The sequence below is a fragment of the Juglans microcarpa x Juglans regia genome, chromosome 2D, assembly GCF_004785595.1.
Source record: "Juglans microcarpa x Juglans regia isolate MS1-56 chromosome 2D, Jm3101_v1.0, whole genome shotgun sequence".
In the NCBI taxonomy this organism is placed as follows: Eukaryota; Viridiplantae; Streptophyta; class Magnoliopsida; order Fagales; family Juglandaceae; genus Juglans; species Juglans microcarpa x Juglans regia.
In genome coordinates, this window is record NC_054596.1 from 8,310,066 (window position 1) to 8,338,038 (window position 27,973).

Consider the following 27,973-nt stretch of genomic DNA (forward strand, 5'->3'; position numbering starts at 1 on the left):
ACGAAGAAAAAAGGTAAAAAATATTCTTGGAAAATCATCATCATTTCTTGTAACAAGCTACCTCGTCGTCGTTGGGTAAGAATCCAATGATTCGACCCGCTGAGTACTCATGGCGTTATAGTATATCTCTGACAGCGTACTTCCCCCTTCTCCTCCTGCTGTTGCTGCTTCCATTTTCATAGTAGTATTTCCTGTGTTCTCGTCGCAGAGGGGAGTGTGTTGTTTCCACCGCTTCCTCCTGCTTAATCAATAATCAGACAAAGTATACTGGGAGGATTTTGTGAAATGGAGTTTCTAGACACTGGATGGAACGAAAATGGTGAAGAGGAGAGGGAGAGCAGGAACGAAAATGGTGAAGATGAGAGAAGAAAGAAGCTCGGTTTGGGTCCTTGGGAAAAAGAATTTCGAGAGAAAGAAACCGGCATTGAGTTTTATTGAATAAAAATAAGATTTGGTCTTTGTACAGTAGTCTTGCATATATGACCACCAAGTATGATATACTATAGCTCAAAGCCATATATTTTTACATTTGGATAATCCAATGCAGGTAATTTTATGTAAATTGAGTCAAATTTTACATTTTACTGACATTTGGATAATCTAATGCCAGTGCTCTTACTAATTTAGGAAGTCCGTAAGAAAATGGAACCAAAGTCGCAGAATCACTATATTATGCAATACTCACGCATGACTCTAAGCCAATAACCAGTCAATCACTCCAGAAAACATCCACACTCAATGTGATAAAGAGAGGCACCTCGCTTAGTGAAAAATGAAACGAAATCTACCCGCTGTGGACCCTGTAAACAAATACTTCCCCAAGAATTGCAAAACTGTTTCTCCAAACATTCCAATTTCAATGTGATTTCCATGCCTTTTTAGATATGTTTGGGAACAGATACGATTCATTACATATACACAGAACATTTTTTTTTTTTTTTTTTTTGTTCCATCCCGAGTCGTTAATGGCTAGAGGAGTCGAGCATAAATATGAACGAATAATGAGGCATGGGTATGGCAAAAATCTGTACAACAATCCCAATGAAGATCCAAAGTTGATGAACAGGTTAGCTTTGTGCACGACCAGCCAATTCTCTGTAATCCAAATGATCAATTGAAGGCGATGCAGGTCCAATAGATGTACATAAAGAGCCTGATATCATTAAACGGGCATTTGGTACCCATTTTGGGGCAAACAGGAGAGACTCAAATGGCTTCTTGCGGCCGTAGTGAGCCAAGATGGAGGATCTGATCCGTGGTATATGGAACCCATTTATCCACAGATGGGTCTACAGATCCAGTCCTCGTTCCATCATCATCATTCTCACTCTTTCCACACCATCCAATCTACCCGCATTGCTGTAAGTATTGATCAAAAGTTCATAATTAAGTTCATTATCTGGTTCCAACTCAAAAAGCTTTTCCGCCGCCACTTCTCCAATATCCACGTTTCCATGAAGAAAGCAAGCATATAGCAATGCCCCCCACGCTGTTGGGCCAGCTTCAAACTCCATTTTCTCCTCTATGACCGCATATGCCTCCATGAGCAGTCCTGCCCTCCCATAGAGATTAACCATGCAAGCATAATGTTCCATGATAGGGTTTATTGCATATTTCCCCTTCATCATAGAGTACAATCTTTCCCCATCCTTCACCAAGCCCAGATGGGCACAAGCTGATAGTAATGACACAAATGTGATACTATCTGGCAAAGTACCAGAATTCTCCATCTGCTCAAAGTACGTTAGAACTTCCAGGTCTCTAGAGTGAGCAGAAATTATAGAGTTCCATGACACAACATCCCTCTCAGGCATGTGGTTAAACAACCATTGTGCTCGATCCAACTTTCCGTGATTTGAGTACACAGCGATCAATGAATTAGCAACAGATAAATCCCACTCAAATCCTTGACGAAGAATCCACCCATGAATTTGGAGTGTAAGCTTCAGTGATGACAAATTGGCAAGTATTGTGGATATAGCAACCGAGTCTGGCTCATGCCCTTCTTGAAGCATTTGGCAGAAGATCTCCAATGCCTCCACCAAAAGTCCATGACGAATATAACCCGTGAGCATAGCATTCCACGAAACCAAGTCCCGGGAAGCAATCTTGTTAAAGACCTTCCGAGCCTTTACAATGTCACCACACTTCGCATACATGTCAACAAGAGCATTGAGCACAAAACCATCATTTGCAAAGCCCGAACGAACCACACGGAGATGCACCTCCTCCCCAATACAAATCGAACCAAGTCCCCCACAAGCTTTCAACACGCGAGGGAACGTGAATGGGTCCGGTTCAACACCCTCTTCGTCCATTTGGAAGTACAGCGCCATGGCATCTTCATATAGACCCAACTCAGCATACCCGGAGATAAGCGAATTCCACGGAAAAGCCGAAGCATCACGGTCAACCATTTGATCAAACACCTGGTGTGCTTTTTCGATGCGTCCACACGACGCATATAACCGCAGAAGTTTCGAAGACAACCCTGCATTTCTACGTAAAAGGTTTGGGGGAATAAGGCGGTGAACTCGGATACCGTGATCAATGGCCTGTAAACGGTAGCAAGTTTCTAAGAGGGAAGAAAATATTTCGGTGTCAATTTTGATACGTTTGTCAACGGAGGCTTCGAGGTCATCAACGATGGCGTCAAGGGCTTGGGCTTTTGTTTGGGTGTAGGGTTTTTGGTTGATCAGAAGTGGGGTTGGGGTTGAATTTGGGAATGAGAGGGAGGTGTTTTTGTTTCGGTGGATTCGTTTTTGTTTCGGAAGTTTCTTGCTCTTGGAAGAGCAGTAGTAGCCGTGGAGGGCAGAAGAAGTAGTTGTGTGGAACGCTACTGGTTGAAGTTGTAGAGTGCCTACCATATTGGACTAACGAATGAAGAAATATGAATTGCGAATCGTCGATTTACATTCATATGCATACGGCCCTAGGGGGGCAGGGGCTTCACGGGGAATCCCTATCACGTGACAGTGACAGACAGGCCCCCCAGTGACTTTTACTTCTTTTTTTTTTTTATTAATTATTAAAATGAAAAATCTGGCGTTTTATCACAAAATGACATGTTAATAAATTTTTAATATAAATACTAATTTTAATGATATAAAATAAGAAAACTATCACTGTTCGTAATTGTGTTTTTTTTTTTTTTTTTAAAGAAGGTCCGATACTGTCTTTTGGCAGTAATCGGCTGAATTGGCTGCAGAAATTCTTCACACATTTTGAAAGTTACGTATATTCAAAGAAGAAAAATAATCATGTATATTCAAAGAGTCTGATGCAATTTAAGTTTCTGGGGTGGCAATTACCTTTCATCAAACATGAAACGAGTCCCATTTTCTCATTTGCTGTAGCCATTGTTTCCTAGAGTACCCTTTTCTTAGCATTATAAAAAACACAAGGGAACTCGAAATAGAGCAGTAACGCTACAGATTTTATGTTGCATCCTAATCTCTGTACAAACACAGTAAAAAATAACAAGAATTAAAGAACATTTTCCCTCTAAGCTTATGTATGTTTTCCTCTGCTGAATTCCCACTCTTTAAAAGGCTTTTAGTAAAGCCTAACTACCAACTAAATCTGTCCTAGCTCGAACTTTGGTTGACACCCGCAATTAACTCTCGCTTATCACCTGCTGCGGAACAAAGAATCAAAGTCATTGTCCTTCACGAATGGCAGAGAGTATGAAATGATAACAATTAGTTTCCTAATAGTGTATATATAGCACAAGGTAATCAATATCCCCTAGAATCCTACTAGGCTTATAATGTGAGAGAAAGATAGTAACAAGAGCATGAGATTTACAATATTTAGTGAGCATTTACTGCTATCCAAAATAATAAATATTGTAGGACCACACACTACATCCAACTCTCTAGCCCTAGACTTCTAGATTTCGGACACAAACCTAGAGGATCTCGATTCCACAAGGTGAGTGTCATACAGTACCTATTATATGAGAGTTATCAATAAAAAGTTAAATTTCATGCCCCTGACAATAAAGCAGCACTAATATAATGATAAGCGGCAAATTCCTGATTACTGGCATTGAAAGGGGGAACAATTATAATAAAACATACCTCACATCCAGCAAAAACTGGGCGAACTTGTTCGAATATTTCATCTTCTGCTCCTACTGCACAGATCTGCACACATTGACTTCTGTTACATCATTTATTAAAATATTAAATCTCAAATGGGTGCGCTCTAAATTCATCAAAAGGGGGAAAGAAAATAAACTATGCTGAACTTTCTGCTCAGAAGTTGGGTCTTACCTTATGTTATCAACCGAGTATTACTGATCTTATTATGAAGTGAGACTCTTCTTATTGTTAATTGGTTCAAGAACAATTTGTTGCCCCATTGCTCCTATTTCAATATTTGGAATGACATTCTTCATTTCAAATGTGCTTTCCACTTTGATATATATTCCATGTATACAGAGCAGGCAATGCCTTAGTAGATAGCCTTGCTTCCTTTGGTGCAATGAGCAACACGGCAAGTTTTTCCTCCCTCTATGAATTACCTAAACACATGATTGGTATCTTTTTTTTTATATATAAGTTCATGATTGGTACCTTTTATTTGGATGGTCCAGGAATTCCCATGTTGGGTTATTAATTTGATCTCTCTCCTTCGCTTGATTGTAACTAGATTTTATTAAGGATTATAGTTTTTTATAGGAGCCTGGTTTTGGGATTTCTGTAACCTCCTTGCTCCTCTTTGTATAAGGTATTCATCCGCCATAAGTGAGAGCTAATCAATAAAATTGGGATACCTTCCTCTATTAAAATAAATGAATAAATAAATAAACTAGAAACATGAAAGCCAAGCCAATGAGATATGTATCCATATAAAAAAGAAGGTTGTGAACCTCGAACACTACCAGCCCATAGATAATTAATAATTTTCATTTATACCTTATGAAGTTTTCCTTTCTTCGCATAGTGATTGACGACAGGAAGATTCAATGCTTCAAACACTTTAAGACGTTTCTTGATGGTATCTATGTTATCATCAACTCGGCCCTACAACAAAAGACACCATTCCCTTGAATAATGGTTTCTATCAGAGCTTCTTATATGAAAATATATAATGCAAAAGAACCTGATTACGGTTAAGCACTCGTTTCACCATCTCTTCTTCAGGGCAATCAAAGAAAAGCACAATATTTGGTTCAGCTCCAATCTGCATTTGGAACAATATGGTTACATACAAACAGTGTTATAATGCTAGTAATGATGAATCATTTCGTTTGAAATGGAATCTTAATAAGCACTTTTTTTAAAGTGTTTTATTATTATTATTATTATTATTATTATTCTAAGTAAACAATTATATTGATAAGAATAGGCATAGCCCAAGTACACAAGGTGGTATACAAAAGGTCACACCTAAATCATGAAAATTGTGGCCACAAAAATCTACAACTGTGGCCCAAAGGAAAAGAGTGCTAACAAAAAATAATCTGAGTTCTACTAGTGAGCGCTCCTTGTCTTCAAACAATAAATGAGATAGGTTAATAGTGCCCCTATTAGGATCACCCACTAAAAATTCCTCAATAAAGTCACTGTTCACCCAGGCTAGAATTATTTTACTAAGTGCCTCCATGACAAGAAAGAATAGGAGTGGGGACAAAGGATCTCCTTGTCTTAGGCCCCGAGAGCTATTAAAGTAACCATCACAAACACAGAAAACCTCACCGTAGAAATACACCATCTAATCCACGAAAACCATTTCTCCCCAAAACCGCATCTCCCAAGCATGTGTAGTAAGAACTCCTAGTTTACCTGATCATACGCCTTCTCCATATCTAATTTGCATAGGATTCCCAGTTGGCCAGATTTTAGCCCACTATTAGGCATTCAATAGCAATGAGAACTGAATCCAGAATTTGACTATCTTTAATAAAAACACTTTGGGGTTTTGTTATTTTGTTATGATCCTCCCCAAAACCTCTCCTAGACGATTGGAAAGCACTTTAAAAATAATCTTATATATCCCATTCACAAGGCTGATAGGCTAGAAATTCTTCACCTCGGAAGCCCCAATCTTCTTAGGAATGAGCTATAAATGTGGCATTAAGGCTCTTCTCAAATTTCTCAATTGAAAAGAATTCTTGAAACACTTTCATTAAATCCGCCCACACCACATCCCAACAAGTTTGAAAAAATCCCATGGAAAAGCCGTCGGAGCCAGGTGCTTTATCTTTGACCATTCTCTTTATCATGGTGTGGACCTCTAACTCCTCAAAGGGCTGCTCCAGCCACAAAACCTGTTGTGGATCTATGGACTCAAAGGCTAGTCCATCAAGTGTTGGCCGCCATCCCACCTGTTCAAAAAGTAAGTGTTCATAAATCCCACAACATGCTCCCTAATCACCGGAGCCTCCGTACATTCCACTCCGTCTATTTTCAGCATCTCAATAGTATTAGTTCTCCTATAGGAGTTGGTCACTCTATGAAAGAACTTTGTGCCGCGGTCTCCTTCTTTCAACTATAAAACTCTTGATTTTTAACGCCAAGAGACCTCCTCCAATAACACCACCCTTTCTAATTCTGCCTTTAACTTAGCCTTCCTAGATGCTTCCTCCATAGAAAGAACCCACCCCTCTTGTGTCCTCTCTACCTCATGAAGCTCCTCTATCATAGCCTTTTTACGATCTCCTACATCACCAAAAGCTTGAATATTCCATAGCTTTCATCATTTTTTAGAGCTTTCAGATTACCTGAAAAAATGAAGCTAGGAGTGTCATTAAACAGATAAGAATCCCACCATTGCCCAACCCTCTCCACAAAACCTTCAATTTTCAGCCACATATTTTCAAACTTGAAATACCAACGCCCACCTTGAATACCTCCACCATTGCCTAACCCTCTCCACAAGATCGAGGTTGCATACTTGACCTCACCTCCGGCAGCCTCTGTGAACCTCCTCCTCCTCCCCCCTGTAAATCTCAGTTTTTTCTTCTAGCGCAACAACCATATTCCTCCAACCCCTCCCCTCCATATCTTCAGGGATGAAGATGAAGTTACGTCTTCTACCTCCAATATATTCCACCAGCGCCATAAACCTTCCTTGGGCATTTGCGCACCTCTGTGCTATAAAACTTCTGTCACCCTCCCTTTTCGTCGCATACAGCTCCTTCATCCCACTCCTCAGGCTTTCCTCCAAGGTTCTGATGAACCATTGCACCACAGCTTTCCCAAGTCTTAGCTCCTACATTACCCTCCAGTTCCTCTCTGTGATGAGCACCAAGCCTCCCTCCTTCATCAGAACGAAGACTTTTGATTCAATGACTAATCTTAACAGACCCCCAAAGATCAACAACTAAAATCCTATGCGTTCTACCTCAAAACACCCCACACTCCTCATCGATAGACGTTCTTCCCACTTTTTTTAAAGCCCTACATCTATTTATAAATATCATTATTTTGCCATAGAGTTAACTCTTGCAAGTGTAATAAAAGTTCTATTGATCGAGGGTATATATCGCAATGCAAAAGTACAGATCTCCCTGAGTTCATTTGGCAATTATGAGAAATGGAGGAAGACTAAATTTCCTTTGGCCAGTCTTTGATAAGACAAATATTTGGGAGAGAGACTCACAATTCTTTCAAATGCTATGCGGTTTTCCTCACTTCGTGGGAAACCATCAATAAGAAATTTGTGATTGTCACTCAATTCCATCTCCCTTCGTATAAGTCTGACCGTCACTTCTGAAGGAACAATCCGTCCTTCTTTAATTGTGTCAAGAATCGTGGATCTGAAATTGTGATTCCATCGTAAAAAAAAAAAATCATAAATTTGACAGTGTGCTTAAAAAAGATATTCTGAATAGGGAAGATAAGGCATCATCACCCAAATTCACTATTGCAAGCTATTTCCCTCCTTAACAGATCTCCTGCACTAAGATGTTTAAATCCAAAAGTGTCTACAATCTTTGCACATTGTGTACCTTTTCCACTACCAGGGCCACCTGAGAGTACATGAAAAAAATTATTTATCAGCTTAAAAGCAATGAAAATCTCAGCATTTCAACAATTTTGCAAGTTATATTTACAGGAGAGCATCTATTTATGCAATCTTCACATGCGTATTTTCTCGGGGAAAAAAATGTGTTAAATTCTCTTTTATGTTTTCATTTCATTTCATAATTTGCTAGTCAAAAAACAATTTGTTTCTGTCAGGGGAGTGTTTAGAAGCCCAGGTGGAGGGGCTTAGAAGAGAATTTGCTTTGCTGCATGTTGATGGAAAATGTGTTGCAAAGCTTAGTTGTTTTGTGTCTGCTAAGTTGACATACTCTACACACATCCAACATTGAGGATGCAAGAACTGATATTTTCCCTGCTATTCTACTATGTTGGTGTGTCAACAGACAAGCCATTGACAGTATGCCACAAACAAGCAGCATAAAAATTGGTACGCTAGTGACATTCCAGATATTTTATTGACCTATTGACCATACTAATGATTTTTAGTAAAATTTTATTAATAGAAAACAGTAGGCCTAGCCCAGGTACACAGGAAGTATGCATGAACCCTACTAATGATAAGTCGAGACTTATCAAAATACCTACCAAAGTTACCGGCAAAGCATTTTTCGGTATGGTCTTGAAACAAATGATGTTTCCTGGCATTAATTTAGCCCAAATGCCGCAAGCTATGGTAATACGTTTCCTGCCTTTTACCATTTGCTTAAAAGAGTGATTAATAACATCCAGTTCTTATTAATAAATCTCATGTCTAATGGATCATCTACAACCAGCATTTGTAGCTAAGTGGTATTCATTTTTCTTCCTCTCTCGGAGTTTGTGTGGTTAGGGAAGAAGTATTTATCTAACTTCTTAACTTGGAAGAAGTAAAACGCTCAACAAGCAGTCAGTGCAAGACGCAAACATGAATTAAGCCTCAAGAGATGAAATCAATGTGAACTAAGTTGTGACATCTGTTTTGACTTTCTTCAGACCTCATGGAAAGCACTCTAAAGGAATAATTTAACCATGTTATCTTCAAACAGGAAGGATTCATAACAGTCTATATATGAATCCTTTCCCACAAAAAAAATAAAATAAAAAATCTCATCCATCTCTCAGTCACCCAATAACAAACAACTATTACCTAAGACAAAAGTTATGAATGGAGTGCTATCTTTGGAGGATATTCCATGATTTACCTGCATCAAAATAAGAAACAAACAAGAAATGCTTTCCTTGAAATTAACTGAGACAATGAAGCTCAATAGCCAGAACTTTGCAAAGAGGCCCCTGGATGATAAACAATGAACTTTACCACCCCACCTAAGGTAGGTGCAATTTGATCGAATAATTTAAGTAAAACATTTCTACAAATTGACAACTTAAGTAATTAATACAATTCAAATTATGAACTGACGAGATAGACTAAAAGATTTGATCCTCTACACTGGCTGGCAACATTACTCTACCGTATCCTTTACTTGGGCTCAATACAAGTGTGTAAGAACGCAACATCCACACACCATATAGAAAGAGTAGTAGCAACTACAGAAGAAAACCATACAAATAACAGGGAGTACTAAAATATCAATTGCAGGCCATATAGAGAATGGATATAATCTGTTGTTCGATGACTCCATCAATAGCTGAAACAGACTTATGCCAATCTTGACAAAAAAACATGCATATCGACATTAGAAGGCAAGTCTATGTGGCCTATGATTTCACCAGGCTTTAACATGGCTAGATGCTGTTGTTCCATGATTCCATCAATATCTGAAACAGACTTGACTTAAACAAGGCTTTGTCAATTAGGACATGTTTTTCGTTCAAAATCCAACATTTAAAACATGGCATTTAGCATAGGCATTAAAAGAACATCTCTACCATGGTCACCAAAATTTTCAAGCTTCAGCACAAAAACCATAATTCGTTGGAAAAGTTCATACATAGAAACAATAACTAGAAAGTAGTAAACACTTGGGCACAACTGCAAAAAGCAGTCTTTATCATAAAAGTTACAGCAACAACGAAATAGAATTGCTATAGTACCGGGATGGGTGCCCCTGTGGTAAATGATTCCCAAATCTTCAATGTTGGTCCCAACTACAGTCAAGATTAGAAACATAAAAGTTAAAAGAGAAAAGATATTTGCAACCGTGAATTGTGCAACCGCCGCGTAATCGTTTTGAAAAAAATGAATAAAACATGGGACCCACGTGAAAAAAATTAATTTTTTAATAGTGGACCCCACTCTTTTTCAAAACGATTACGCGACATTTACACACTTCACGGTTGTACGTAGAATTACTCATTGGAGATCTTAAAAACTGATAAAGTTTCCACCTGCGGGTAGATATAAATGGATGCAAATTAATCATCCAAAATATCAAGCAACTTACAAGAATACAAGAAACCGGCTGCTCTTCAACCCTCATTGTTGTCCCAATTTTAAAACTCCTCTTTTAACTACCAGAAAATACTCTCGTGTCCTGTATACTTGAGCTATGCCTAATTACGTAGATAATAAATTCTTCTTACTTATCAAAAAAGAAACTACCAGAAAATACATTTCAATATGGCTGGTTGGAACCACGCGAAAAAATACCACCACGTCGTGGCCAAATGCAGCGTTTCTTCAAGCTTAACCAATTTCAAGCATGAAAGCTAGTCTAACATTGCTAACGAATTTACAGGTGGGATCCCACCCAATTGCTCCGCCTGATTATAAAACTACAGGAAGACATATCAGGACGCTTCTAATGCCCTTATCTCACTTCTTGGCTTCGCATGGTCTCAGGGAAAACAAATTATACTACTATGATCAAGCAAAGTCAGCTCTGTTTACAAACAAAACTAAGCTCAAGATCTTTTTTTTTTCATCGAAGGTTTCTCAGCAGGGCTGTTACCTGGCTGAGAGTGGATGATTTGGTGGAAGAAATGAATGGGAAAAATGAAGCCACGCGCCTCCACATCTCTCCCGTCGTGTGTCTCTCTAGCGGTTGCTCTTGATCTGGGTTCTTTGATATTGTATCTGTTCAGTGACGCATTACGTCAACCGATCAGTGCGCAAAGTATGCCCTCCACAAAAACGTGTACTTACGCGCGTTGATCGCCAGGACGAATTAGTTGCTGACCCGAGGTGAACAAGGGACGCGTGGGCCCCAACTAGGCTGCTTCTCTTTCTCACTCTTTTCACTTTCATTTTTTTTATTTTTGATTTTTATTTCCTAATTTGGGCCGAGCTGGTCACTCGCCCTGGGCCTCCCTGCCCAAAGTAATGGCTTGGATTCGAGTTCGGTTCTAATTAAGTTTGAGATGAGAACCCGTGATCGTTGGGTTAGGCGATGTTTGGCAAAGAGTGTTTTAAAAAATTTTCAAAAGTTTTCTTACTCCCGATCTAAACATTTATGTAACAATAAAATTTTCTTCAAAATATCATACCAAATATTCGTAACAAACCAAGATTATAAAATAATTCTATTACTTAAAAGTTTACAACTTTGCATTCAATCATTACTTAGATTGAGCAAAATGACAAAAATACGACTAGCTGAATTTGGCATGTGACGTACAAACCATAAGGTCACGGCAGTACTGTACGAAGCCTCCAAGATAAAAAAAATTCAACCTCATAACTTTACATTCAATTAGTTTGTTATTTAGTAAGAGCAAAGTGGAAAAAATGTGATTGGCTTCGTTTGGCTCAAGGACGTAGGATACATGCCATAAGGTCATGGTAATATTGTAGGAAGTCTACAAGATAAAAACTACGACAGTATAACTTTGCAATTTTGCACTCAATTGGTTTGCTCGTAAATTTTTTTTTTTAAAAAAAAAAACCTTATTCTTAAAATAGTTTTATTATTTATAATTAGTCAATGTATAAATACATTGCATACTGTGCAATCATGAGAGTCAATATTTAAAAAGTCAAGATACAAATATTATCTTATGTTAATAGATGTAACATACTTTTATTTTAGTGATACATAATTTAATGTGTTAATAAATAGGGTTATAAGTAGAGTTTTCTTTTTTTCTTATATAAATGGAATTGACCAAGACAAATCATAGCGATATTAGGTAATTTAAGAGTAACAAGAAATTGGGTTTGAAAGTTTTGAAAAGAAAGAATAAATCATCTGGAAATTAGGTAATTAAAATAAAACTAGTCAAAATAAATCTATGAAGAGCAAAGATTGGGTGGGATTCTAAGGGCTGACGAAAGGAGTGATGGAAGACATGAGTAAGCATGAAAAACGAAGGAACTAGTTTGATACAGCGGCGGCCTTAGCTAAGCTATGAAAATTTCATATTATAAAAAGATGTAATTTTTAGTACTTAGATCAGTTGATGTTAGCTAGCTTTGTCATGTGGTTCAGTGGGTACACCACTTTCCCCACCTTTCCACCATCCATCCTCGATCCTGAACCCCACCTCTAATCTTTGGTCCCACGTTGCTTTCCTAAAAGTGATAGGTGGGCCACCCACTCCTCTCTATTCTCCCTCTTTTAGGTTTCAAGACAATTTCATGAGTACTGAGAAAATAATTTATAAATAATAAATAATTTGTGAATAATGATAAAGTTAATAATATCTTACCAAAAGTTATTTTTTTAAACATACTGTCTTAGGCTTGTTTGTTCATTCTAATTTTAAACTAAATCTTATATTAAATACTTAACTCTTAAATTATTAAACTTATATAAAGTAAAATCTTATACAAGTCTCACAATCTTTTTTAATTTTTCATAAATACATCTAATTAATCAAATATCCAAACACATATAAGCTCATATCACAAAACTCATTTCACTATCTCAACTTACTATTATTCATAAAGAACTCAACTTATTTCAACTCAGCTCAACATCACTGCTTTCTTCCTCCTGCACTCCCAGTTATATACGTACAAGCGATTTTCTTTTTTAATTTCTTTTCATGACCACAGCTCCTCTTTACGTCACGAGCTCAACAATTTATAAACGGATTGAGACCCAACACCAAACAAATATACAATGTTTATTCTTCCACATTACGCGAAAGTCTCTTAATCCCAATCAATTCTATGAATGGTATTTACAAGGACTACGAAAGCTTTTTAATTCGTTTTACAATGACATTTGATCCTTAACTGGCTCCGACTTTTGGAATTTCTAGGCCGATCGAGTCTCTTGTCAATATCTAAGCTTCATCTATATAATCACATGTACATTTGACATACTTCTCCATGCAAAATGCATGACTTTTATATAATATATATATATATATATATATATTTCAGAAAAATATCTAATGTCAAACAAGTATTTGGACTTCCTTTATCAACTTCCTTTTTTTTTTCTTGTGCCAAATACATCGAGTTTTTACTATAAACACTGCATTGATAATCACAGAAATATTCCTGGTGAATAAAAGACTTATGAATAACATTGTTAGTAGACATCATTATATATGTCATGACTTAATTTGCAAAGACTTTAGTAAGAATAATTTTTAAATATTTTGATGAGAATAATGACATGCACAAAACGAGTTGGAGACTGGCTAACCTCCAAAATAGACATTTGATTTCTCCCAATTAAAGAAAGGTAATTCCCCTCCTCATGTATATAAAGGTGGGTGGAGTGGGGCTTGGGTCCTCCTAAAGTTGGTGGATTACTAGGCTCTAGACAAGTAGTGATGGGTAGGCAACCTTGCTGTGACAAGCTTGGAGTGAAGAAAGGGCCATGGACAGTTGAGGAGGATAAGAAATTGGTCAATTTCATCCTCACCCACGGCCAATGTTGTTGGCGTGCCATCCCCAAGCTCGCTGGACTCTGCCGCTGTGGCAAGAGTTGTCGTCTCCGCTGGACTAATTACCTCCGGCCGGACTTGAAGCGAGGCCTTCTCAATGAAGACGAGGAACAACTTGTTATTGATCTTCATGCCCGTCTTGGCAATAGGTGCTGCCATCTAATTTCTTCTCATGATCTTTGTGATTACACTTAGTTTTTTGTTTTTTTCGGTTAAATCTGAAAACTTTGGCCGTCAGCTTTAACCACGTGATCTAGTTGTGTGGAAACACATGCATGCATGCGAAGAAAACTGATCAGACTAGCAAGAGATCACCAGCTAGAAAACCTTAAATTTCGACTTGTTGGAATGTGATTATGAAAACATGAAGTAAAGATGATAACGTTATGTTGCATTGATATGCCCAACTGCTGACTTATTTTTCGTTTTCCAATGCATTCATAATGCCGATTTATTTTCATTTTCCATGGTTGTATATATTCACAGAAGAAAATTTTGATTTCAATCCAAAGAAGCGAGCAAAAGAACTAGGTTTTTTACAGCACATATGTATCTGTACACACGTGAATGAAAAGCTAGGAATATGGTCGGAGATAGTGCGGGATGCATGTACGTCCAAAAGCCCCTTATTATTTTTTGAAGTTTATGATCATATGGGTACAAAGAAGTTTGATTTTATAGTAGTGAGAGTGGATGATAACAGATGATCATTATGGCCCTAAAAAAGTAGAAGTGCTAGCTTATAACAATAACAATACCAATGGAGAACATGTTCTTTAATAAAGTAGGTGTTTCTCTTTCTCGCTTCCCTTTAATTTCTCTCCTTAAAATACTGTTACACTTTCATGTTCTTTAGGTGGTCCAAAATTGCTGCAAGATTACCCGGAAGAACCGATAATGAGATCAAGAATCATTGGAACACCCACATCAAGAAAAAGCTTATCAAAATGGGTATTGATCCAATTACGCATGAACCTCTTCATAAAGAGGCCAACACCCCACAAGACTTATGTCACGCTAATGATCAAAGAGATCATGTCGAAGTCACTAGTCAGAATTCACCAAAAGTAGATGATCACCATGTCTCCTCCAGTGATAATTCTAATGCCCCAACTGGAAATCCCTCCACCGCTGATCAGTCTCTTCGATGGTCGAACCCCGGAGACGACGACCTCTTGATGAGTTACATCTGGTCCGAGACATTTGTAGATGATTCATTCTGGAACCTCTCAGGCACTAGATCAGAGAGCTGCAGTAACTTTGGATTGCCATCATCAGAGGATAACTCCGAATGGTTATTGAACTCATGCAAGGATTTTGGAGAAGATTTTGGGCTTGGTCTGTTCAGTGAAATGGACATGAACTCTCTAGACATGGGTGGCAAACACTGACTCATGAAGAGGTTCAAAAGGTACCAAGGGGTTCAAAAGTGGGGCACTTTTTGGTTCTGCTTCCACTTTCCAATTTCGTTTTCATTTATTTGAGAAAGTTTTAGAGATCACAGAAACTTATGCAATTAGAAAGCCTACAACAATTCTGGTTGGTTAGTCACTTCAAGGATATGGGTATGCCTATATATTATGGATATGGATACGCAAGGATATTGCCTATCTTTCAAACTAAATGTAGCTAATAATGCGGTGGTACTGGACTGATTGGAGGCAATCTAGGGTTTCTAATTGCATAGGATATTAATGCAGATATGCTACCTATATATATAGCATGTTGTTCTTTTCAGATTTTAGAAGATGCAATGCTACTTACCAAAAGCTCCCCCCACTCAAAAGAGTTGTGTGGTTGAAGCACAGGACCCCAATATGTATGTAAATGATATTGCTCTCATGTAAGAATCATGTGTATAATTAACGCTATAGCACGAATTACTAAAATAAGATCGAGTAAGTAGGGAATAATCCTGAGTTGATCCCAGGAATATCGTGTACTTTTTTATCTCTATTTGCAGTGGCATCATGCATTTAAGTATTTCTTGCCCTTCAAATATTAATGACCGAGTCAGTATTGGAAGACGCTCAAATTGCCCAACTTTTGTGCGCATTGCTTTCAGGTCATGCTTGTCATGTTATTGGTGAAACGACCAAGTTTTAGCCACAAAAAGTAACCCAAATATGAATGGGCATGCACTACTTTTGTGGCCTAGCAATGATCTTAATTATGTAATACTCCAGTTTACAACAAGATACATGTGAATCAATGAAACATAGCTGCTCGTTATTCCCTAGAGGAATGATGGTTTTTTTTTTTTTTCTAAGCAAGCAAATTTCATTAGAAAATCAAAAGATGATAGATACATTAGGAGAGGGTGGAGTTTCCTAATAAACACCCCAGTAAAATAACCACAGTGCAAAAGTGATGGTAAAAAGGAAAATGAAACTGGTTTTGAGATCAATTTATTGGTCTCCACCCATGCCCTACAAAGAGGGCACTATCTTAAAATATGGTTTTTAAGTAAGCCACCGCTAGAGGCAGTATAAGCTGTGGGTGCACTACAATTTGTTGTCTTGAGATATTTTTTGGAAAGATTCGTAGTCCTTTTTTCAAGATCATCGATTAGGGAAAGCAATAATCGCTCTCCTTCCCTTCCGATAGCTCATTCCTCTGTCGAGTTAGCCACGTCTTTCTCACCCTTCGTGTGAAAGACCTGTATCGGATGGACTAATTTGCGGCGGATCATCTATCTTTTTGTGTCGCCGATGGTTGGGAGGTGAGGTGGGGCAAATCTAAAAGATCGTAAGGTAGGGAATCTGCTAGTACGACGCGTGTAGCCAGCGGAGTCGTCAGGGCATGGCGGCGAATAAAGACCATGCGCATGAGGGTCACACGCCAACACTTTTGGCACAGTTCCGCGTTGTCCCAGTAGATCGACGGCAGTAGGGTTGTGTGGTGGGGTGCGTGTTGACTGATGGTGGTCGGAGTGCAGTAGATCTGAAGAAATCAAACCGATGGATGGGATGAGAGGAAAAAAAACACTACCATAGAAGCATATTCACACAATGGTAGTGGAAAGGAAATGGAGATAGACAGGAAGGTGGAAAACATATTCACACAGCTCTAACCCTCCTTTCAGCAGAGGCACTTGGAGTAATTTGAAATTTTTAGAAAGAAGGAAGGGCTTCTCTTTCTAGAGAGAAGACGAGACAAAGGAATAAAAAGTAGATGAATGATGGTTGAATTGCTTTCTTTATTTGGTAAGTAATTATGTTGCTGATGTTTGATGACACGAAGCCACTTAAAATTTACCGCATCAATAAGTGTGATGGAAGTCGAAGATAACGAAAGGAGAAAGCTAAGTTTGCTAAAGCCACAAAGAGAATGCATAGGAAGACAATCCAACCTAAATCCTGATATCATTGAAAAAAAAAAAAAAAACCTTGAAAAAGGGTCACAAAATGATGAAAAAGTACCGTAAGTTTTAAAATTGATCAGTATGCATGATACGCGTGAGAACAATTTGTCATTTCATTAACATCTAGGTACAATATCGGTGACATTATTTCTGACATATGCATGGGCAATTTGTCAGTTATCCAAATGATACTATACTACTCGCACTTCCACTTCACCGCCAAACTAGCAACAATGTTACAGCAGCTGATAAGATAAAACCGGCCTTGAATTTGAATGACCACAACAATATAATCCACCATTTGAAATCTTTGTGCAGAGTAAAGTGAAAGTAAAACGCCAAATCACATCGTTGGTTTGGTTTCGGATTTTCATTGGGTAATGTTACAGCATTCTATAGCTCGATCCTTCTAAAGAGTAAAATGAAATGAAATCGGGGGGCCCGCGGGAAAGTGTTTGGGTATTGTGAATGAGTGACATCATGTTCTTCATATTTTGCCCTGAATATAACTTTCGTGTACTTCATATTTTGTAGAGCCCTGAAACAGAGTAATTGGCACGCTGAGGTGTCATTCATATTTTGTGGAGCTTCTGAACGACACCATGTTCTTATTTTCCGGTAAGTGTTGGGTTTTTACATATGTTGCCAAAATATGTTTCAGGAAGCATCCCATAAAAGCAGTAACATGTCCTCAAGAACCATGAGAGCATAAGCAAAAGAACAGTCTTCACCAGCAATCTAGGATTGAGCGACAATGTGACCTTTTTTATGAATGTAGAGGCTAGGATTGAGGAATATAGCAATCATATTAAATTTTGATGACTCTCTTGTTAGATATCTGGTCTTGAGAACAACAAATACATCACCAAGAAAAATCCATGCGGCAAGTCATTATTTGTAATCTCCTATTGTATGCGCAGGGGGTGATGGAAAACCTATGGCTTTCTCTCAATAGAACTGCAATTCTTAAAATGGAAGACCGAATGATACATACAGTAAAAGTAAGAGAAGAACCGTACCGGCTTCTTTTATCTAGCAATAAGCTGGTCAGTATGGACGGAGACTTAGACATATCCTTGCCATCAGGAAGAACAACTGCTATTCTAGAAATAAAAGGCATATCAGATCAGATGAGCCTTTCCTTGAACTCTTAAAGTTGAAGATTTTCCTCCTCCAAAAATTAAATACAGACCGATTCCATGAAAGGTGATGAAAGCTAAGCAAAAAGCAAAAGATGACTTGATGCCTCATAGGTGAAATCAAAAGGATTGCAAAGTAACCATGGAAATGGTCATGGAATGGATGATTTGGAGGCTTCTGGCAATTCCTTGGTGTTCTTCACAACAAGATCGAAATTGATAGAGGCCAGCTGAGACAAGTTCTGAGAACACAGGAAGCATTTATCAAAAGTTCCATAGTTTAGACAGAACGCTAAGAATGAAAACAACATATTTCTTTCCTGTAATGCTAAAATATAAGTTTATGAATGCAGGGAAGGGAATATAAAACTCTTCACTAATATTGAAAATGAGAAGTATTGAAAATCAACTCCCAGAACACCAGAATAATATATAAGTAAAGTTTTCAAACCCCTATCACATAGTACATAAATATACTCGGCTCATGTTGAAAAAGACATAAGCAAAATGCAAAAGTTTCATTTTCATGCACATCTGATGTTCCCTGATGATCAAAGGAGAATACCTAGGTGAGGGAAATCTTACCTTGAACGAGAAATTACTAAATGAGTAATTCACTGCAAGGGTTGGACAATTGAAGTCTGCCAGACTACCACATTCATCACCCTGGTTCACAGACATATAATGGTAAGAACATCATATAATGACACGATGGTAAGTGGATAAAAAAGACAGCTCGTACAAGTTTGCTAATAATTTCTTAGGATCTTCAGCTTCACTTAGATATTTGGATTTGACCAAGCTGTGACTCCACACAATTCCTTATGAATTTGGGTTTCTAAAATTAAATTACGTCGTTGCACAGCTAAGTATATTTTGTAAGCATTTTGATAATTATTTCATCACAACTTGGTCTGCTATGAGAGCCACTGATATCAACTGGAATCAGGGTCACCCTTTGGCCTATTGAAAGCCACAGTGCATAGACATACAAGATCACATATAGGAAGCAAGCCTACATCTTCATCATGCTCATTGCTGAATGATCTGCTGCTGCATGTTTCACTCAGGTCATCATGGTCACAACCTCCAACTCTATGATCATCTTCTAGATTCCATATGTATCGGCTCATAAAGTAACTTGTATCATGCGCTTCTACTGTTGGTATGAACATAGCCTGCCGCCAATTAAGAGTACTTTTAAAAATCACATCTTTGTCAATAGTTATCTTTAAAACCAACTAAGTCAGATGAAAGGACCTTTTGCCTTTCAAGTGTGTCCCAGTTAATATCCTTGAAGAAAGAATGTTGCTTCACCTGCCAGGAAGGTCAAGGTTCTCCTTAGTTTTTATCATCACCGTGACTAACAAATAAGATTATGCCGATTGGCCTTTAAAAATTTACCTCTTTGGCTCCTGTTGCTCCTAGTCTTTGCACTGGATTTTCAGTCAAAAATCTGAAATGGAAAGCAATCTAGGGTAATACGAAGAGAAGAAGTTTCCTAATTCCAGATTAGAAGCAGGCTTCACAAGACAAATCAATAACATAACTAATATACCGGTCTAGGTAATGTAGCAGCCACTTCCAGCCATAGAAAGTAACCAAGAAGCAACTGGCAATCAGACTATTTGGGAAATTATCATGTAAAAAATTTAAACTTGGATTAGTAGTGTGCTAGATGAGTTAGGTTAGCAATTTATTAGCCAAGCACTTGATTTTAGCGGCGACAGTTTCCTAGGTTGATGGGCAATAGCAGACCTGGAGTAGGTTATATGCTTTGTATGGGTGCTGTAATGGGCTAAGACTGCATATTCCAGCAACAATGCAAGTCACACCAAATATCGAGGCAATGTTGAACAGCTAAGATTGATACTTCTCCAGTGGTAAATTTTATAAGATGACCACAGTTAGCGTTTTTCTTAGGCCAAGAAAATACAAAATTGATTGAAAAGCCCATGAGTAACAGTAGCATCACAACGCATAATAAAATAAAAATGTTGGAAAATGATAGGGTGGAGATCCCGTTTCAAAAAAAAATTTATTTTTTAGTTTGTTTTTACGTAGTAATTAAGAAAATGTTATTTAATGATATTGTAAATTTTTTTCTTTTTTTTTTAAATATTTAAAAGTGTTATAAAAATGATGTGAAAAAAAATATTATTATTAAACAACATTTTCTTAATCACTGCATAAAAAAACTAAGAAATTAAAACATAAAAATAAAAATGGAACGGGATCCTCCAGCGGAATTCCTAGGATTGCCCAAAAATGTTTATTCTCCTTCATAGTCGCTCTAACTCAATGGTTTGCACTATTAACTTCAATAGCGTCTCAGTTTTGATTGCATAATGAACATGAGGAATCTCTGAAAATCTGCCACATTCATTATTGAGATATTCTGAGGAGAAACGATTGAGAAGTAGCCTATAGTAGTAACAGTAGAATCTCTGCAAGGCAGCTACTGAGTAGCACTAAGCATGAGGAAAAAAGTTCTAATGACTGACGAGATAACCTAGGAAGAAACAGAGTCATTTTGATTTGGAAAACAAGACTTTCGAAAGGCACTTGACAATTCTCTTCAGATAACAAGACAAGCCCATAAAACTTGGGAGAAGAAATCACAGATATTACAACAGTACCCTAAGATTTTGTACACTCAGGAAATGCAGCACAAGCCAATTATAAGTCTTACTTGTCAATCAAATCATACGCTTCATAGCTCATCTCCTCAGGTATCTTGGGCCAAGGAATATCTCTGTTTATTATATTGTCAAAAATTTGCTGCAAATAAAGAGAATTCATTGGTAACAATTGCATACTCTAGACCCATAATTATATATAACACTAAATGCTGTAATCGCTGTTTTAAGTTTCAAAAGAGTCCATTTATAAAGAAGTAAATATATGGTTTTGTAAAGAGTTAACTTTAGTCTTTTATGAGCAATAAAGTCATGGTTACAGTACAAAAAGAACAAACAACGGAAGACCTACAACAGCAATAAAGTCATGGTTACAGTGCTAAGATATGTACCGAAATGCAAAAGAAGATTTGGGAAGAAAAGAAAGGGAAGTAAATTTCTTTGTTAGGAGAAAAAAAAAACAAATAACTAAAATGAATGGCACAAAACTGATTGTACGTAATATTTCAACTTTTGGGAATCTGTTTACTGTAAAGAAACCCTATAAATCGATGCCATAGTTCTCAATCTGGTGACGATTGTGTACAGATAGCCTACCTGTGGATGTTCAGCATTGAATGGTGGGACACCTACAAGCATCTCAAAAATAATTACACCCACAGACCACCAATCTGCAGTTGCACCTTCAAGAAGAACAGTGTGGGAAAATAATAAGGCCGAACTGAAGAACGTTGTTTGTCAGTAGATGATATAATATCTAATCAGCAGATAAATTGCTAACCATGTCCCATGCCAAGAAGTATCTCGGGTGCCAAATAATCAGGAGTGCCCACAACTTCCTGCTTTTGGCGCTGTTCTCTTTTCATTGAAGATTGACTTTTTAGATCATCATCTCCAAGAAAACCAGTACGACTGACCGATGGACGCAAGTCATCTGTGCTGTTAATAAGGCCAACCTTTGAAAGCCCAAAATCTGTCAACTGTAACAGAAGGGATTAGAAATTTGTGAGAAGAAACATAAAAACTTCGCAGCATAAATACAATAGAAAAGGAGAAATATAAAATTTAAGCCGGTTTGGATTGAGAATTGCTCTAATTCATTTCATATTATTATTATAATTTTTTTAAATTTTTATCTAAAATATAATAAATAATTTAAATTTTTAAATTTTAAAATAATAATAATATTAAAAAATAATATTATAATAATATTTTATTCAAATCATCTAAAATCATCATAATTTATTTCATTTAAACTATCAATCCAAACAAGTACTAAATGTAGAAAAATAGAACACATACTTCTCCACGAATAAATTAAAAGACAAGAAACATTAAAAAAAAAACGAAAGGAGCTGAAGGTAGCGTCTTTATTCAGATCAATGCGACTCCCACATATATGCCTTAGAAGTCAAACATATTACGTAAGTAGCTTTCTTGGATGAGAGGAAAACTGCTCGTCTTCAAATATAGAGGTAGGTGAAGATAGAAATTCAATAATGAAAAAAACGAGTTAATTATTTGACGGAAATATTTCATCTTGAATCTCCGCAACGTACCTTACATGCTGAAAAGGTCAGATTGAGTCAGGTTTTTCGAAAGGAAATTGATATGAGTCCTGAGGTCTCGATTATTATAATAATAATTATTATTTATTTAATAATTAAGAAAATGTATGAAAAAAATAAACATCTTGGGATCCAGAATCGGAATCCAATATCAATAGACGTAGCACTACCCTATTCGAAATAATTTAGGACCAACATCTCTCTGTGCATTGTATCAATTAGTTTTAAGCATACTTCAGGTCATATCAATTAAGTTTTATATGAGCAGCTCTTAATAAAATTATCAGATTCTATAAACCTACATTGTCTTATAAAACGCCAGAAATATTAACTATTGCCAATTTGTATTAATTGAGCTTAAATGCAAACTACTGACCTTGATGTGACCATCTTGACCAATCAACAAGTTGTCTGGCTTCAAGTCTCTATGAATAACATTTAAAGAATGCAAATACTCCAAGGCAAGAATCTGAGGAAAAAAAAACATAACTTGTACAGTTGTACTACTTGTGAGCCGAGATAGATTCTATGCAAATATAAAACAAATAAGGATGTATGAATGTCCCTACAACTTCTGCAATATATACACGGGCCATGTCTTCGTCCAAGCAGCCCAGATTTCTCAACAAAGAGTAAAGATCTCCACCATTTAAATACTCCATTACCAAATAAAGATTTTCCCTGCATGTAAAGGAGTAGAAAAATCGGACCTGTCCGTCATCACATTACATACACATTAGAAGTATATATCTCTGTAAAATGCAGTCTCAATGATTTATACATTGTGGGACCTGCTTACCACGAAGGGATTGCGAAGTGATATAAGGATGTTGCGTTCCGCCAAAATGCTTTCAACGGCATTTTTGCGGATCATATCAGCCTTCTTTAAAACCTGTACAATATTTAGAACGTATAAGAGACTTTGAGATAAAGATTGCCTCAAGTCTCAACCATATGCAAGCAATTGACACTTTCAGACCATGTGAATACACACGCAGTAACAAATATCCTAATGAACGTAGAAAGATGCAATGACTCGTCTATTTGAAGTTTCGAACTACTAGCTAAATCATGCATTAAAAAATCTCCTAGAGCTGACGCACTGAATTCACAAGTCTTCGAGAAATCAAAGAGAAACATTTTGGTCCGTCCTTGATACATATATACCCTTAATCGTACTACTGCATGGTGGCTAGGCAGTTATGTCCAATTACAGAATCAATAAAAGCCTATCCTATTAACTTCCTCTTTTTCAGCCATTTCAGGTCGGTAGGGATGCTGACCTTTATAGCAAATAAGTCACCAGTTGCTCTTTTTCGGGCAAGAAACACTCGTCCAAATGCCCCTCTACTAATTGGTTTTATTATTTCAAAGTCTTCTATTGATGTCCGGTCCTTAGAACATGGATCAATAGGACTTGCACGTAGACTACGGACTGTATCATCTTCCATCGAGCTTTCTTCGTCAACAATGGCGTTTGGGTCTACTTTTTCATCTTCTATTTGCCCACAAAGATCTACATATTTCTCCCTGTAAATTTCAGGATGACAAACACGAAATTAGAGCAATGGGATCATATGTAGAGACGCTGGACTAGACACAATGCATGGATAACTGGGGATATGGTCTAACATGAAAACTTGACTCACTGCAATAGTTTCTCTATACGTCTTCCAAAAGTCTCTACAACAAGGGCATCCACCTTTCTGTCCTGGATGGCATATTTTAGGTCTTCTAGTCGGTCAATCATACACTCCAACGCACCGTAGTCACAATTGTTTACACTTGCAACAGAACGAGCAATATCCAGCAACTTGTTTATCTGTCATTCATGATTTGATTAACAAATGAAAGTCACAGCAAAACAGTGTATATATAAGAATAACAGCAAAAACAGTTTCAAAGAATTTCCATCATTAAAAATCCAGATAATCGAACTAGCTCTACCAGTAATGTTATTAAAACCTACATGTTAATCATCAAAACAATATATTAAAAGAATTCCATGAATTATAATAATTTATATAAGAGGGTTGCTAGATACACAAAAGGATCCCTTTGGTGGCACGTCTCTCTTTTTTTTTTTCCTCCCTCATTCTCCCCCCAGCGCCCCCCCCCCCCCCCCCCCCCCCCGGGGCGCCCGGGGAGGTTCCTGAGGCAGCCGCCGACCATGCAAGCCATGCACGACAAGCCCACGGCACTGCCGTGAGTTCTGTGTCCCCTTTGGCGGTCACTACTTGGACCGTCAGAAACTTCTGCTGGCTCAGGGGTGGTTCCCGACCACCAAAGCCAACTGACAGCGGCCCTCGACCATGACACGGTGCACGGCACTACCGTGAGCTCCATGTCCCTGCCGGAGGTATCGCTTGGATCGCTGGAAACTTCTGTCCACCCTGAGGTGGTCCTCGACCTCCATAGCGGGCACGAGGAGGGGGGGAGAAAGAGAGGGAAAGGGGGAGGAGGGGAGGGGAGATGCAGGGGAGAGGAAGAAAGAAGAAGAAGAAGTGGGAGACGTGGCAGTGTGCCACATCTGTGGGATCCCCTTTGTAGGATTCCTTTGTCTCTAGTGTTTTTCTTTATATAAAAGGCTAAGTAAGATGAAAATCTATTAAAGATGCTTAACAATACAAAACAGAAATTGGAGTGTAACGAAGGAAAATGTTATTTAATGAAGAAAAAGAAAGCTAAGCGTTGATTGCTGAAGATAAATAGTCTAAAAAAACACACACAGCGGGATTGTAATATGCATGGAAATGTTAATTTATCAGTTGCATGCATACCTGCTGATAATTCTCAAGCTCTGATAGTGTTCTCCGTCCACTCAAAATCAATTCAATCTGGCTAGTTCGTGGCGTTACTAATGGTGATCTTGGTGTCGAGCTTCCAGCTGGCGAGGATTTTGTGAATTCATCAGGTGTCATTTTAGGACGAGCTTGACATGATAATTCAGGCAAAACGTTCAGGTCATCCATGACAAAGTTGTTATGAACATCGGAAGCAACATCAAGAATGTCTTCACAGCATTGATGAGACAAATTGTTATGCTTCGGTGACATGTCATCTAAGTCGTGCATGCTTGAAGTAGACACTCTAGCAACCTCAAAACTTCGTCTTGGAGTATCAGTGCTTCCAGGTGTGCTCTTTGGCGTCCAAGATTCCAGGATCCTTTCCAGAGTTTTGGCAACTCTTTCGAGCCGCTCATTAACAGTTAAGCCTTTCAAGTCACATCTATCAGAAACCGTACATATTTGAGAGTGCTCCTCTACATGGACAGTTGGTATTTCGACTTCACAGATACGACAGATAATTGAATTCTCATATATAACATTTTGCTGATCCCAGAGTCCCAGTGTTTGTAAACCTACAGAAGCCTCTGAATATTCAGGGTGGCATAATGGAGTATCCACGTTTTCAATATGGTAACCTCCACGAGTTTGTTTTGCATCCTTAAGTTGCCCCTGATCCGGTTTATCCTTGGAGGGTGCATCAACAGCATCAGGGCCTTTCCGATTTTTCTCCGCAGCACCTGGAAGTTTCTTCCAAGATGACATTCTAAAGCTGCTTGAAGATGAATCAGCACTTCTGGCAGTGTCAACTTCCACGCCATCAGCTCCACTACTAATATCTTGATCTACTAGAACTTGCTTCTTAATCTGGCTGCCTTTTTCCTGCCCATGCGATTTCTTTGTCTGCTTCTTATTCAATTCCTTCCCACCCAATCGCCCAGAAAGGTCCTGCCGTGTAGCCCGAAAAACTTGTTCTGAGTAAACTCCAAGATCACTGAGTTGGTGAAGTCCCAGAATGTGTTCTTGTTCATAACCACTCTCTTTCTGGAACTGCACAAGCCGGGTGCACCGAGTGAGGATAAAAAGGAGTCGTGTATGGGCTTGTTTGAGGATTCCCATAGGTAGCTCCTGACGCCGGTCATCCAAATTCTGAACAATGGCATCACACTTTACCCAAAATTCACTAGAAGACATCTTCGCACAGCGCTGTGCAGTGACCAATAAATCCTCCAAGTCCTCTTTCCATTTAGGGTGAAACCCTGAAGTCTTCTCTAGTATACCCACCAAATCTCCAGCATATGCACCTAAATCTGAGTTAACTTCGTCCTTTAACCTGTCAAATTTTGCCCTTATTGCCAACATAATCTCCTATATGGAAAATTAGAGGAAAGTAAATATATTGAAATGTGTTAGAGATGGCAACAAGAATAATAATTGGGCATCCATGGGGAACAAACATTTTTTTTTTCTCCTTAATAACTAATCCAACAATGCATACACATACCTCCATGTGCCCGAATGCACGAGACTTCCAAACTGGAAATGGTCGAACCCCTTTGGAGTTGAGTTCATGGGAGAAGCTCTTGATATCAGGGGTTCTCTTCTTACGCCCACTTGTAACACGCAGTATCGCCTGGAAACGCGGGGATTGAATTTCCTTGGCAAGGGCCGCATGATTAGCCTGTATATACAAAACACCTCAATGCCATAAACCTGAGCTATCTATATTCTCCCAACAAACCCAAAATAAATAATAATATGTAGACATTGAAAACAATTTTTTCTTTTAGAAAAACAGCAGTATTATTCATTAACAATTCATTACCTCCAAACTCGGATTGAGTGGCAATGGGGCTCTCAGCGATCTCGATTCACTCCATTGAACCTTTTTCTCTACATATAGTTATAAATATATAAAAAACCAGTTAACTTTCATTTTCTTTTTCCGAGACAGAATTAATCCAGGTTTTAACAAAAAGTTGAAATTTGTTGTCAAAGCGATCTGCACCTTGCTCTAACAACGAGGATGTACGGTGATGCAAATTGGACAATTTGGTCGCGGGCGGGACGGCGGCCGTAGTATTGATCGAATCGTCTCCCAAATTTAAAGGCGCACCGATGGATGACGAAAACCTGAGCGGAGAAGGAGCGGAGCGAGTACGAATGCGGTTGAGCCCCAGAAAGGAAGCAAGGAGCACCGGCGCATCGGAATCGACGGGGTCTGATACGTCGGGGTTGTCATTGTCGTCGTCGCCCTCCTCTTTCTCCTCATCCTCATCTTCTTCTTGTCCTTCATCTAAATCTTCATCGCTTTGCGTAGTGAATTCATGGTTGGGGGAACCGCGGATTGGTATGTGAGGGATCTTGCGGAGCTTGGCTCGGGAGGAAGGAGGAGCCGCTGCGGGTGGGGAGGAAGACGACGTCGTCGCAGGAGCTAGAGGAGGAGGAGGATGAGGCGGGTCGGACATGAGGGATCGGGTTGGGGTCCTTCATTGCATAATTTCAAGGGCTGTATGGGAGTGATATTTGAGGATGAGGGATGGGGAGGACGCGTTCGGAGAGTCAGAGAGAGATTTTCGCGGGAAGGAAGGTGGGTTAGAGGGCGACACGAAAGCGGGTCTCGGTGGGTTCAGTTTCAAAACGTGCTTCCCGCTAAGATTGTTTTGTGAGTGGACTATGCTCCGTGGGTTTGGTATGGG

At 38.4% G+C, this 27,973-nt stretch overlaps 4 protein-coding genes across 7 annotated transcripts; 1 reads left to right on the plus strand and 3 right to left on the minus strand.

Annotated features, from left to right (window-relative positions):
• Positions 1–885: 885 nt before the first annotated feature.
• LOC121248297 (pentatricopeptide repeat-containing protein At4g25270, chloroplastic) lies at positions 886–3,126 on the minus strand. Its single transcript, XM_041146719.1, has one exon. The coding sequence runs from the start codon at positions 2,865–2,867 to the stop codon at positions 1,290–1,292; it is 1,578 nt and encodes a 525-aa protein (XP_041002653.1). The 5' UTR covers positions 2,868–3,126; the 3' UTR covers positions 886–1,289.
• A 193-nt stretch (positions 3,127–3,319) lies between these two features.
• LOC121248361 (UMP-CMP kinase) lies at positions 3,320–11,175 on the minus strand. 3 transcript variants are annotated; one of them, XM_041146816.1, is made up of 9 exons: positions 10,889–11,175; positions 10,032–10,085; positions 9,124–9,178; positions 7,864–7,981; positions 7,612–7,768; positions 5,110–5,190; positions 4,923–5,030; positions 4,083–4,148; positions 3,320–3,637 (listed from the first exon to the last, which is right to left on the minus strand). In XM_041146816.1, the coding sequence occupies exons 1-9, from the start codon at positions 10,952–10,954 to the stop codon at positions 3,617–3,619; spliced, it is 726 nt and encodes a 241-aa protein (XP_041002750.1). In that variant the 5' UTR covers positions 10,955–11,175; the 3' UTR covers positions 3,320–3,616. The 3 variants fall into 3 exon arrangements, with proteins under 3 accessions (XP_041002750.1, XP_041002751.1, XP_041002753.1); XM_041146817.1 differs by having other exon boundaries at positions 3,320–3,634; positions 10,889–11,152; XM_041146819.1 differs by lacking the exon at positions 10,032–10,085 and having other exon boundaries at positions 10,889–11,153.
• A 2,442-nt stretch (positions 11,176–13,617) lies between these two features.
• Positions 13,618–15,751, plus strand: LOC121248353 (MYB-like transcription factor ODO1). Its single transcript, XM_041146807.1, has 2 exons — positions 13,618–13,927; positions 14,635–15,751. The coding sequence occupies exons 1-2, from the start codon at positions 13,665–13,667 to the stop codon at positions 15,167–15,169; spliced, it is 798 nt and encodes a 265-aa protein (XP_041002741.1). The 5' UTR covers positions 13,618–13,664; the 3' UTR covers positions 15,170–15,751.
• A 2,178-nt stretch (positions 15,752–17,929) lies between these two features.
• On the minus strand, positions 17,930–27,965 carry LOC121248232 (probable serine/threonine protein kinase IRE). 2 transcript variants are annotated; one of them, XM_041146631.1, is made up of 17 exons: positions 27,283–27,952; positions 27,100–27,167; positions 26,779–26,955; positions 25,269–26,642; positions 24,138–24,310; positions 23,772–24,018; positions 23,288–23,380; positions 23,058–23,198; positions 22,865–22,957; positions 21,702–21,900; positions 21,518–21,603; positions 20,974–21,062; positions 19,686–19,737; positions 19,542–19,598; positions 19,301–19,459; positions 18,867–18,947; positions 17,930–18,523 (listed from the first exon to the last, which is right to left on the minus strand). In XM_041146631.1, the coding sequence occupies exons 1-17, from the start codon at positions 27,740–27,742 to the stop codon at positions 18,434–18,436; spliced, it is 3,639 nt and encodes a 1,212-aa protein (XP_041002565.1). In that variant the 5' UTR covers positions 27,743–27,952; the 3' UTR covers positions 17,930–18,433. The 2 variants fall into 2 exon arrangements, 1 of the variants encoding a protein (XP_041002565.1); XR_005937412.1 differs by lacking the exons at positions 17,930–18,523; positions 18,867–18,947; positions 19,301–19,459; ... (1 more) ...; positions 19,686–19,737; positions 20,974–21,062 and having other exon boundaries at positions 21,702–21,893; positions 27,283–27,965.
• Positions 27,966–27,973: the final 8 nt, after the last annotated feature.